The sequence below is a fragment of the Bos indicus x Bos taurus genome, chromosome 15 (assembly GCF_003369695.1).
Source record: "Bos indicus x Bos taurus breed Angus x Brahman F1 hybrid chromosome 15, Bos_hybrid_MaternalHap_v2.0, whole genome shotgun sequence".
Taxonomy (NCBI): Eukaryota; Metazoa; Chordata; class Mammalia; order Artiodactyla; family Bovidae; genus Bos; species Bos indicus x Bos taurus.
This window is the reverse complement of record NC_040090.1, coordinates 39,320,928-39,333,929: the sequence shown is the minus strand read 5'-3', so window position 1 is coordinate 39,333,929 and position 13,002 is coordinate 39,320,928. Positions and strand designations below refer to the sequence as shown.

At 38.4% G+C, this 13,002-nt stretch overlaps 1 protein-coding gene across 1 annotated transcript; it reads right to left on the bottom strand.

The window, feature by feature from the left end:
- Positions 1 to 10,493: 10,493 nt before the first annotated feature.
- LOC113904859 (olfactory receptor 481-like) lies at positions 10,494 to 12,211 on the bottom strand. Its single transcript, XM_027561946.1, has one exon. The coding sequence runs from the start codon at positions 11,572 to 11,574 to the stop codon at positions 10,636 to 10,638; it is 939 nt and encodes a 312-aa protein (XP_027417747.1). The 5' UTR covers positions 11,575 to 12,211; the 3' UTR covers positions 10,494 to 10,635.
- Positions 12,212 to 13,002: the final 791 nt, after the last annotated feature.

Sequence of the window (13,002 nt, the reverse complement as noted above, 5' to 3'; positions counted from 1 at the left end):
AATTCCTTGTCATTCACCCTTTTTTATTCTCTAGCTCTCACATCTGTATATGACTATTGGAAAAACCATATCTTTGATGATATGGACCTTCTTTGGCAAAGTAATGTCTCTTTTTTTTTTTAATGCTGTCTAGGTTGGTCATCTGCATATAGATGTTTTTCTGGAACTCTCTTGCTTTTTCCATGATCCAGCGGATGTTGGCAATTTGATCTCTGGTTCCTCTGCCTTTTCTAAAACCAGCTTGAACATCAGGAAGTTCACGGTTCACATATTACTAAAGCCTGGCTTGGAGAATTTTGAGCATTACTTTACTAGTGTGTGAGATGAGTGCAATTGTGCGGTAGTTTGAGCATTCTTTGGCATTGCCTTTGTTTGGGACTGGAATGAAAACTGACCTTTTCCAGTCCTGTGGCCACTGCTGAGTTTTCCAAGTTTGCTGGCATATTGAGTGCAGCACTTTCACAGCATCATCTTTCAGGATTTGAAATAGCATCATCTTTCAGGATTTGAAGGACACCATCCTTATGGTAGAAAGTGAAGAGGAACTAAAAAGTCTCTTGATGAAAGTGAAAGAAGACAGTGAAAAATTTGGCTTAAAGCTCAACATTCAGAAAACGAAGATCATGGCATCCAGTCCCATCACTTCATGGGAAATAGATGGGGAAACAGTGGAAACAGTGTCAGACTTTATTTTGGGGGGCTCCAAAATCACTGCAGATGGTGACTGCAGCCATGAAATTAAAAGACGCTTACTCCTTGGAAGGAAAGTTATGTCCAACCTAGATAGCATATTCAAAAGCAGAGACATTACTTTGCCAACAAAGGTCCGTCTAGTCAAGGCTATGGTTTTTCCAGTGGTCATGTATGGATGTGAGAGTTGGACTGTGAAAAAGGCTGAGCGCCGAAGAATTCATGCTTTTGAAGTGTGGTGTTGGAGAAGACTCTTGAGAGTCCCTTGGACTGCAAGGAGATGCAACCAGTCCATTCTGAAGGAGATCAGCCCTGGGATTTCTTTGGAAGGAAAAATGCTAAAGCTGAAACTCCAGGACTTTGGCCACCTCATGTGAAGAGTTGACTCATTGGAAAAGACTCTGTTGCTGGGAGGGATTGGGGGCAGAAGGAGAAGGGGACAAGAGGATGAGATGGCTGGATGGCATCGCTGACTCGATGGACGTGAGTCTGAGTGAACTCCGGGAGTTGGTGATGGACAGGGAGGCCTGGCGTGCTGCGATTCATGGGGTTGCAAAGAGTCGGGCACGACTGAGCAACTGAACTGAACTGAACTGAGGTTGGTCATAGCTTTTCTTCCAAGGAGCATCTTTTAATTTCATGGCTGCAGTCGTCATCTGCAGTGATTCTGGACCCCAGAAAATAAAGTCTGTCACTGTTTCCATTGTTTCACCATCTATTTGCCATGAAGTGATGGAACTATGATCCATCACTATGATCTATAGCATCAATAGGATGCTATGATCTTATTTTTTTGAATGTTGAGTTTTAAGCCAGTTTTTTCACTCTCTTCTTTCGCCCTCATCAAGAGACTTTTTAATTCCACTTTCCTTTCTGCCATAATGGTGGTGTCATCTGCATGTCTGAGGTTATTGATATTTCTCCCAGCAATGATTTATCCCGCCTGGCATTTTGCATGATGTACCCTGCATATAAGTTAAATAAGCAGGGTGACAATATACAGCCTTGACATACTCTTTTCCCAATTTTGAATCAGTCTGTTTTTCCATATCTGGTTTTAACTGTTGCCTCTCGACCTGCATAGATTTCTCAGGAGGCAGGTAAGATGGTCTGGGAGTCCCATCTCTTGAAGAATTTTCCACTGTTTGCTTTGATCTACACAGTCAAAGGTTTTCGCATAGTCAATGAAACAGAAGTAGATGTTTTTCTGCAATTCTCTAGCTTTTTTGATGATCCAGTGGATGTTGGCAATTTGATCTCTGGTTTCTCTGCCTTTTCTAAATCCAGCTTGAACATCTGGAAGTTCTCAGTTCACATACTCTTCAAGCCTAACTTGAGCATTACTTTGCTAGGAAGTGAAATGAGTGCAATTGTTCTGTAGTTCGAACATTCTTTGGCATTGAACTTCTTTGGGACTGGAATGAAAACTGAGCTTTTCCGGCCTTGTGGCCGTTGTTGAGTTTTCCAAATTTGCTGGCATATTGAGTGCAGCTCTTTCACAGCATCATCTTTTAGGATTTGAAACAGCTCAACCAGAATTTCATCACCTCCACTAGCTTTGTTCATAGTGATGCTTCCTAAGGTCCACTTCACTTTGCATTCCAGGATGTCTGGCTCTAGGTGAATGATCTCACCATCATGGTTATCTGGGTCATGAAGATCTGTTTTGTATAGTTCTGTGTATTCTTGCCACCTCTTCTTAATACCTTCTGCTTCTGTTAGGTCCATACCATTTCTGTCCTTTATTGTGCCCATCTTTGCATGAAATATTCCCTTGATATCTCTAATTTATTTAAAGAGATCTCTATTCTCTCCCATTCTACTGTTTTCCTCTTTTACACTGTTCATTTAGGAAGGCTTTCTTATCTCTCCTTGCTATTTTCTGGAATCTGCATTCAGATGGCTATATCTTTCCTTTTTCCCTTTGCCTTCTCTTCTTTTTTTCAGCTATTGTTAAGGCCTCCTCAGACAACCATTTTGCATTTTTGCATTTCTTTTTCTTGGGAATGGTTTTGATCACCACTTCCTGTACAATGTTATGAACCTCTGTTCATAGTTCTTTAGGCACTCTGTCTATCAGATCTAATCCCTTCAATCTATTTGTCACTTTCACTTTCACTTCACATAAGGGATTTGATTTAGGTCATACCTGATGGCCTAGTGGTTTTCCCTACATTCTTCAATTTAAGACTGAGCTTGGCAATAAGGAGTTCATGATCTGAGCTACAGTCAACTCCTGGTCTTGTTTTTGCTGATTGTATAGAGCTTCTCCATCTTTGCTGCAAAGAATATATTCAGTCTGATTTCAGTATTGACCATCTGGTGATGTCCATGTGTAGAGTCTTCTCTTGTATTGTTGGAAGAGGGTGTGTTCTGTTGGCAAACTTTGCTAGGCTTTGTCCTGCTTCATTTTTTACTTCAAGGCCAAACTTGTCTGTTAAGTCTCTTAACTTCCTACTTTTGCATTCTAGTCCCCTATGATGAAAATGACATCTTTTTTGGATGTTAGTCTAGAAGGTCTTGAAGGTTTTATATAACAATTCAACTTCAGCTTCTTCAGCATCGGTGATTGGGCCATAGACTTGGATCACTGCGATATTGAATGGCTTGCCTTGGAAACAAACAGAGATCATTCTGTTGTTTTTGAGATTGCACCCAAGTACTGCATTTGAGACTCTTGTTGACTGTGAGGGCTACTCCATTCCTGTCCAGTTTAGTTCACTGATTCCTACAATGTCAATGTTCACTCTTGCCATCTCCTGTTTGACCACTTCCAATTTACCTTGATTCGTGGACCTAACAATCCAGGTTCCTATGCATTATTGTTCTTTACAGCATCAGACTTTACTTTTAGCACCAGACCCATTCACAACTGGGCATATTTCTGCTTTGTCTCAGCCTCTTCATTCCTTCTGCAGCTATTTCTCTCCTCTTTTCCTGTAGCATATTGGACACCTACCGACCTGGAAACATCATCTTTCAGGGTCATATCTTTTTGTCCTTCCATACTGTTCAGCAGCATGCTGAAGTGGTTTGCCATTTCCTTTGCCAGTGGAGCACATTTTGTCAGAACTCTCCATCATGACCTGTCCGTTTTGGGTGGCCCTACACGGCATGGCTCATAGTTTCATTGAGTTAGGCAAGGTTGTGGTCCATGTGATCAGTTTGGTTAGTTTTCTGTGATTGTGGTTTTCATTTTGTCTGCCCTCTGATGGATTAGAATAAGAGGTTGGTGCAAGCTTCCTGATGGGAGGAACTGGCTGTGGGGAAAACCGGGTCTTGTTCTGGTTGGCAAAGCCATGCTCACTAAGTCTTTAGTCCAATTTTCTGCTGATGGGTGGGGCTGTGTTCCCTCCCTGTAGATTGGCCTGAGGCCAAACTTTGGTAGGGGCAATGGTGGTAATGGTGACCTACTCCAAAAGGACTTATGCCAGCATGCTGCGCCTCCCAAGACTGCTATAGTCAGTGCCCCTGACCCTGCAGCAGGCCACTGTCAACTCATGCCTCCGCCACAGACTCCCAAGCACACACAGGCAAGTCTGGCTCAGTCTCTTGTGGGGTCATTGTTCCTTTCTCCTGGGTCCTGGTGCACACAAGGTTTTGTTTGTGTCCTCCAAGAGTCTGTGTTTCCCCAGTTCATTGGAAGTTCTGTAATTAAATCCTGCTGACCATCAAAGTCAAAGTCCCTGGCTATACTCAGTCCCTCTACCAGATCTCCAGATTGGGGAGTCTCTTGTGTGGCCTAGAACTTCAGCAGCAGTGTGAGAACTTCTTTGGTATGATTGTTCTTCAGTTTGTGAGTCGCCTACCTAGCAGCTCTATAGTAGAACTAATGGCCACCTCCTTCAAAAGGATTTGTGCTACACACTACACCTCCCAGGACTGCTATTGCTGGAGCCTCTGTCTCCGCAGCAGGCTGCTGCTCACTCATGCCTCTGCAGGAGACCCTAAAACACTCAAAAGCAGGTCTGTCTCGGTCTCTCTGGGGGTCACTGCTCCTTTCCCTTGGTCCTGGTGTGCACATGGTTTGTTTGTGCCCTCCAAGCAGCTCTGGTGGCTATGAGGTTTGATTTTGAACCCCCTTCCCACCATCTCGCTGCAGCTTCTTCTTTGCCCTCGGTCATGGGGTATCTTTTCTTGGTGGGTTTCAACATTCTCCTGTCAGTAGTTGTTCAGCAGCTCATTGCAATCTTGGAGTTCTCACAGGGGAAGATGAGTACACATCCTTCTACTCCACCATCTTGGATTTGATTTGGGAATATAGGTGGCAGTAAATAGATATTTATTAATTTAGTGTTCAACAATTTTTAAAACAGTCTTTCTGTCTGTCATACACTGTGCTATGACCTAAAGATAGATACTCCCACATCTCTCTCTTTACCCAACTACAAACCATTTTATAATTGTATCCATCACTCAACCCCTTCCAGTGAAAGACTAACTTCTAGTCACCTTAGATCTCAGGTTTAAATAAATTTATTTCACTACTGAAACCTCCCCTGATACCTTAGACTAAGTCATATTCTCCTGGCAAACAATTTCATAGAATTCTGAAATATGTTTTACACTTGCACACTTTTAATTGTATAGGTACTGTAGTGAATAATTGCATGATGTCTTTTTTACCCACTGTCCTACAACTTCCATGAGGAAGGGGTCCTATCTACCTTGGTCAACACTCTATATTTAGAATATTGCACCTTACCTGGTACATAGCAGTACTAAATGAATGAATGAATGAGTGAATAAATAATCTATTTTTAATGTTTATTTTATTGTGATAAGAACAGTTAGCATGAGACTTATTCTCTTAATGGGTTTTAAAGTATACAGTATAATATTGTTGTATAGATAAAATAGTTTATAGCAGATCTCTACAACTTATTCATGTTGCTTAACTGAAACTTTATGTCTATTGATTTATGTCTCCTCATTTCACTTGAACCTCATCCCCTGAGAATCATCATGCCATCTTGTTGCAGCTTCTCCTGTGAACTTGACTCTTTCAGATACTTTATAAATTAGAATCATGCAGTCCTGTCCTATGACTGGCTTATTTCACTTAGCATAATGTTCTCCAGGTTCATCTATGTTATCACTACTGCAGAATGCCTTTCTTTTTAAGACAATAATATTCCATTATTATTCCATGTCTACCAAAATTTCTTTATCTATTTCTCTGTTGGTGGATATTTACATTGCTTCCATATTTTTGGCTGCTGTTAATAGTGCCACAGTGAACATGAGAGTGCTAATATCTGAGATACTGATTTCAGTTTTGTTTTAGGTAAATATCTAGAGGTGGGATTAGTAGATTATATGGTAGTTCTATTTTTAATTATTTGAGGGACCGTCCCACTGTTTACCATACCAACTGCATCATTTTTCATTTCCCACAAAATTGTACAAGAGTTTCCTCCTTCTCCATATCCTCGCCAATACTTGTTGTCTTGGTTTTGTTTTACTTTGTAACAGCTATCCTGATATTTGTGTGGTGATATCTCATCCTGGTTTTGATTTGTATTTACTTGATGATTAGTGACGTTCAGCACCTTTTCATATACCTGGTAGCTACCTCTATGTATTCTTTGGATAAGTCTATTCGAGTTTTTAGCCCATTTTTGAATCGAGTTATTAGTTTGTATGCTGTAGAGTTGTATTAATTCCTTACATATTTTGGAAATCAACTCCTTATCAGATGCATAGTTTGCAAACATTTTCTCCTATTCAATAGTTGTCTTTTCACTCTTATTTCCATGCTGTGCAGAAGCTTTTTAGTTTGACGCAGTCTCATGTGTCCATTTTTATTTTTATTGCTGTGCTTTCCATTTGGTATTAAAGAAATCACTGCCAAAGCCAATGACATGAATCTTTTTCCCCTATGTTTTCTTCTAGGGGTTTTATTCTTACAGTTTTAGGTCTTACATTTAAGTCTTTAATCCACTTTGAGTTGATTCTTTTGTATAGACCAATACAATTGTCAATTGTCTTACACTGTATGTGTGCACTGTGGCATATATATTACATTTTCTTTATCCATTTATATGTTGATGGACACTTAGGTTATTTCTATGTCTTGGATATGGTGAATAATGCTGCAGTAAACATGGGAACACATGTATCTCCTTTGAGATAATGTTTTCGTTTCCTTCAGATATATATCCAGAAGTGGTATTGTTGAATCATATGGTAATTTCATTTTAACTTTCTATTTATTCTTGATTCAGTCTTAATAGTTGTTTGCTTCTAGGATTTATGCATGTTTCTAGGTTATCCAATTTGTTCACATACATTTATATTAATCCCTTATGATACTTTTTTATTTCTGAGGCATCCCTTTAATGTTTCTTCTTTCACTTATGATTTTATTTATTGAGCCCTCTTTTTTCCTTAGTCCAACTATAGATTTGTCTACTTGGTTTATTTTTTAAAATTCAGTCTTAACTTTATAGATTTTTAAAATTATTTTTCTGTTCTCTATTTGATTTGTTTCTGCTGTAATCTTTACTATTTCCTTCCCTCTGCTAATGCTGGGTTTTTTCTTCTTTTCCTAGTCCCTTGAGATATAAAGTTCAGTTCTTTATTTTAAATTTTTCTTCCTTTTAAATGTAGACATTTATCACTATGAGCTTCCCTTTTGGTACTACATTAGCTGCATATCATCAGTTTTATTAGTTTCATTTCCCTCTTCATTTATCTCAAGATATTTATACATTTTCTTTTGATATTCTGTGACTCAGTGTTTGTTCAAGAGTGTGTTATTTAGCTTCCATGTATTTGTGAGTTTTTTCCTTTTCTCGATGTCATTGATTTCAAGTTTCATTCCATTGCTGTTGGAAAAGATACTTATATATAACTAGTATAATTTCAATTTTCTTAATTTTGTTAAGAACTATTTTGTGATCTCATATGTGGTCAGTCCTGAAATGTGTGCTTGAGAAGAATGTGTTTCCTTCTGCCATTGGGTGAAAAGTCCTGTGTATGTCTGTTAGGCTCACTTGGTCTATTTGGTTGGTTGGTTTAGTTGCTAAGTCATGTCTGACTCTTTGGACCCCATGGACTCTAGCCCTCCAGGCTCCTCTGTCCATGGGATTTCCCAGGTAAGAACACTGGAGTGGGTTGTCATTTCCTTCTCCAGGGGATCTTCCTGACCCAGGGATGAACCCGGGTCTACTGCACTGCAAGAGGCCTCCTGAATTATAGGTGGATTCTTTACCGACTGAGCCACCAAGGAAGCCCCTCTTTGGTCTATAATGTTGTCCAAATCTGTCATTTCTTTACTAATTTTCTGTCCAGGTGTTCTGTACATTATTGAAACTGGACTATTTAAAAATACTATGATTGTATTGTCAATTTATCCTTTCAGGTTTATCAATATTTGTTTCATTTAGGTGTTTTGATATTGAGTGCATAAAAAGTGAAAGAGTTAGTTGCTTAGTCACGTCCGGCTCTTTGTGACCCCATGGACTATAGTCTGCTAGGCTCCTCTGTCCATGGAATTCTCCAGGCAAGAATACTGCAGTGGGTAGCCATTCCTTTCTCCAGGGGATCTTCCTGACCCAGGGATCAAACCTGGGTCTCCCACATTGCAGGCAGACTCTTTTACCACCTGAGCCACCAGGGAAGCCCCTGTTGAGTGCAAATATATTTACAATTGTTATATTTTCCTGTTGAATTGATCTTTTTATCGCTATGTAATGATCTTCTTTGTTTCTAGAGACAAAAGTCTTTATAACTTAAAGTCTTCTTTGATGTTAGCAGAGCCACTAAAGTGAGTTTCTTGATTTTTTACATGGTATATTGCAAAAAAGATGGAAAACTGTTATCAAAATGTCTTTCTCAAGGCTTCTCAAGAATTTAAATAAAAAACTTTAAATTATACAAACCCCAAGAAATAAAGAAGAAAATAGTAAAAGTTGAATATAAATTATGAAATAGAAAATTAATGTACAGTGCAAAAAAGCACAAATCAAAATTTTATCCTTTGAAAATACTGATAAAATTGATAAAAGACTAGCAAGATTTATTAATAATATGTATAGAAAATACAATATTGAAAATAGAACATTACATATCTTATGGAAAATAAAAATAAAATATAATTTTGAAATATAAATAAATTGGAAAACTATTTTGAAGAATATGTTATCAAAAATGATAAATAAATTGAGGAACTAGATATTTCTTTATTCATTAATGAAAATGAGACTTATAGTAAAAATGTTTTCTATAAAAATGGAAAGCCCAAATGGCTTCACCATTGAAGTCTTACAAATATTATAGGTATAAATATCACTGATCCTATAAAAAGTTCTTCTGAGAACAGAAAACAAAGAAATCCTTTCCAAATCATTTTTATATTTTGATATGCCCACTTGTAAATTTCAAGAATGGAAAATGATATGCCAATTTCTCTCACAAACAAAGATGCAAACATCCTAAACCAAATATTAGGAAATCAAAGCCAATGATAATAAGATGAATAAAAATGCAACCAAAGTTGGGTTTATTTCAGCAATTCTAGATTGCTTTAATATTCATAAGTCAAAGTGATACTTTCATATCTGAGTTAGAATGTACAAGGATATGAAAAACATTTGATCATATGGTAACAAGAAAAAACTCAAAGAAATGAAGATCATATTTATGTATTCGATGAACTAGGAGCAGAGGATTCAAGAAAGCCTTCATGAAATGACATCTATATAGGTGAGCAGATTGCACACCTAAGGACAAGTGCATAGTCTCGTCTGCCTTACAGAGACACTTTGAAGGGAAGAAAAGGCATCAGCCAATTCTTGATGACAGTATAAATTGTCTGCACAAATAGAAATTTAGAAGAAACCCAAATGTAAAAATGGTAACAGAAGTAGTGGCAATAAACATCTTCTTGAGACATATTACAAAGAGGGATGGCAGGTATATTCTATGTCTGCATCAGCCAAGGGTCTTAATCTGTAATTTTATACTCTGAAAATGCCAACTAGCTTGCTAAAAGAAAGCTCCACTATGTCTTAACCTCCATTCCTGCCCACTACTCCCCAGTAGTTTTTCCTACTACTCAAAGGCTTGTCGGCAAAGGTTCAAGCTGAACTTTGCAAAACAAGCTTTGCAAACCAACCTTTGAAAAGTAGGAGAAACTTAAGGGAACTCTCAAAGGCTAAGCCTTCAGGATTTCTTTATTATCTGACTGAGTCTTCTGGTGGCAAAAGTGTAGAACAAATTCTTTTGGTCTGGCTTAGATTAGATGGGAATGAAGCTTTTCTAGACTTCAGCATCACTATTCCCAAAGAAAATAATAACCCTGTATGAGAGAAACCAAGTCTTCCATAGAAAGTAATCTGCACTGCCCACACCACCATCAGTTGCATTTCTAGTTGCGTATATGATGCCTTTTGAGATGTTAATTTATAAGATGACTTTTTAAACTGTATAATTTAACAGAAGAAAAAAAAAAAACATCCTCTAGTCAAACTCTCTAAATAATGAACAGAGAAGAGAAGAAGTAAAAATATATTCTCTAGATATCCTCATCCTGAAATACACACATTTCATTTGAACCTAGCAGATTTTCACAAAAATGCTGTACTCTGTGAATCTAGAAAATTATAAGTTAAAATTGGCATTAATCAATATTTGGGCATTTTATGTTTAAGATAGGTCTTCACATAAAATGATAAGACTAATGGACAACATAAACACTCATCGTGTATGTTTTTTAATATTTATTTTTATTTATTTGCTGGGTCTTAATTGCAGCACGCAGGATCTTTGATCTTCATTGCAGCATGCAGGATATTTGGTTGCAGCATGTGGGATCATTCCCTAACCAGGTCCTCCTGCATTGGGAGTGTGGGGTCTTAGCCACTGGATCACCATAGAAGTCCCCATCCAAAGTTCTTGAAATTATTTTTTTGCAGTTTCTGGATTCACATTGCATTTGTTTCAAAATGACTGATGTATTTTAGTCATCAGTTTTCTCATGGCCTCTTTCACCTCTTTGTTCCTCAGACTGTAGATCAGAGGGTTCAACATGGGGATCACCACTGTGTAGAAGACAGATACCACTTTGATATGGTCAGGTGAGTAGCTTGACTTCGGTATGACATAAACAAATGTGACTGTCCCATAAAACAAAGTGACTGCAGTGAGGTGGGAAGTGCAAGTAGAGAAGGCCTTGGACCTTCCCTCTGTAGAGCACATCTTCAGAATTGAGTGGAGGATGTATAGATATGAAACAATTATGGTAAACAGTGTGATTACAATTATTGACCCAGCTGAGATGGCAGGAGATATTTCGGCAACATAAACATGGGTACAAGAGAGCTTCACTAGTGGTGGCAGGTCACAGAAGAAATGGTTGATTTTATTTGGTCCACAGAACGTCAGGCTCAGTAAACATCCGATAAATGATGAAGCATTCACACATCCTCCCAGGTAGGAAGCAATCAGTAAGATGACGCAGACCCTGGGAGACATGTGTGTAGAGTATAGAAGTGGCGAACAGATGGCCACGTAGCGATCATAGGCCATGGCAGCCAAAAGGAAGCACTCAGCTGTTCCAAAGATAACATCAGAGCCAAGCTGAACTATACAGCCAGCAACTGGGATAGTAGTTCTTACTTCTAGGAAACTCACAATCATAATAGGTGTGACTGATGAGGAGTAACCAATGTCCACAAAGGCCAGATGGCTGAGGAATAGATACATTGGGGTGTGAAGCTGAGGGCTTCTGTGAATTAATGTGATGATGCTGATATTGCCCAATATGGTAGCAACATAGATTCCTAGAAAAACCAAAAAGAAGATGGAGCAAAGTGTAGGATGGTCTGTTAACCCCAAAATAACGAATTCTGTCACCATTGTGTGGTTTCCAATCTCCATCTTACTTGGAATGATGCCTTTTGAAATGAAAATCAGTGGATATTAAATTAAATGGAAAGATCTCATAATTCACATATTTACTTTACCAGACAACCTATCAAAAAAGTTAGAACATTGATCTCAATTTAGCCTAATGCTAATACTTTACAAAATGTTCCCAAATATATTTACATTATTCATGATTTGACGATATTAATGTACACTATCTTAGTCCAAAGATACTCTCAAAGTACCAGTGGCTCAGATCAGAACACACTGGGCACTCACATTTGTATCATTTGATCAAAGCAATGATGTTTGGAAATTTGATGAGAGTCAGAGGTGAAACATAATCACTTTGCTAGTATTTAACTATATCCATATTTGTATTACAATTATATTATAGTATAATTAATAGAATGTAATATTGTTTAAATAATATCTGTTTCTTGGTCACATTGGTCACTCTCCAGCCCCAACACAGGTGAGACTGTGAACAGTACATGCCAATGCATGATGGAAGGAAATGCCCTGTCTCTCTTCTGAATCAAATTAAATTACCAGTGGGTCAGTCTCTCTCTTTCATTAAGAGATATATTAGCATAATACATTTTGAAGGAGGTCACCATTAACTTCATTACCTCTGCCATGGTTTGGTCTCAGGTCAAATAACAGGGAGGGAACACAACCCTGCCCATCAACAGAAAATTGGATTAAAGATGTATTGAGCATAGCCCTGCCCATCAGAACAAGAACCAGTCTCCCCCACAGTCAGTCTCTCCCATAAGGAAGCTTCCATAAGCCTCCTATCCTTATCCCTCAGAAGACAGACAGAATCCTCAGAAAACCACAATAACATAAAACTAATCAAACTGATTACATGGACGACAGAATTGTCTAACTCAATGAAACTATGAGCCACCCAAGATGTGTAGGGCCACCCAAGATGGATGGGTCATGGTGGAGAGTTATGACAAAATGTGGTCGACTAGAGATGGAAATAGCAAACCACTTCAGTATTCCTGCCTTGAGAACCCCATGAACAGTATGAAAAGGCAAAAAGATAGGACACTGAAAGATGAACTCCCCAGGTTAGTAGGTGCCCAATATGCTACTGGAGATTGGTGGAGGAATAACTCCAGAATGAAGAGATGGAGCCAAAGCAAAAACAACTCCCACTTGTGGATTTGACTGGTGATGAAAGTGAAGTCCAATGCTGTGAAGAACACTATTGCATAGGAACATGGAATGTTAGGTCCATGAATCAAGGCAAATTAGAAGTGGTCAAAAGGAGATGGCAAAAGTGAACATCGACATTTTAGCAATCAGTAAATAAAATGGTCTGGGATGGGTTAATGTAATTCAGCTGATCATTATATCTACTACTGTGGGCAAGAATCCCTTAGAAGAAATGGAGAAGGCTTCATAGTCAACAAGAGTCTGAAATGC

Bases quoted from the DNA above. Each gene is read 5' to 3' on its own strand.
- LOC113904859 (XM_027561946.1), bottom strand. From the start codon at position 11,574: ATGGAGATTGGAAACCACACAATGGTGACAGAATTCGTTATTTTGGGG.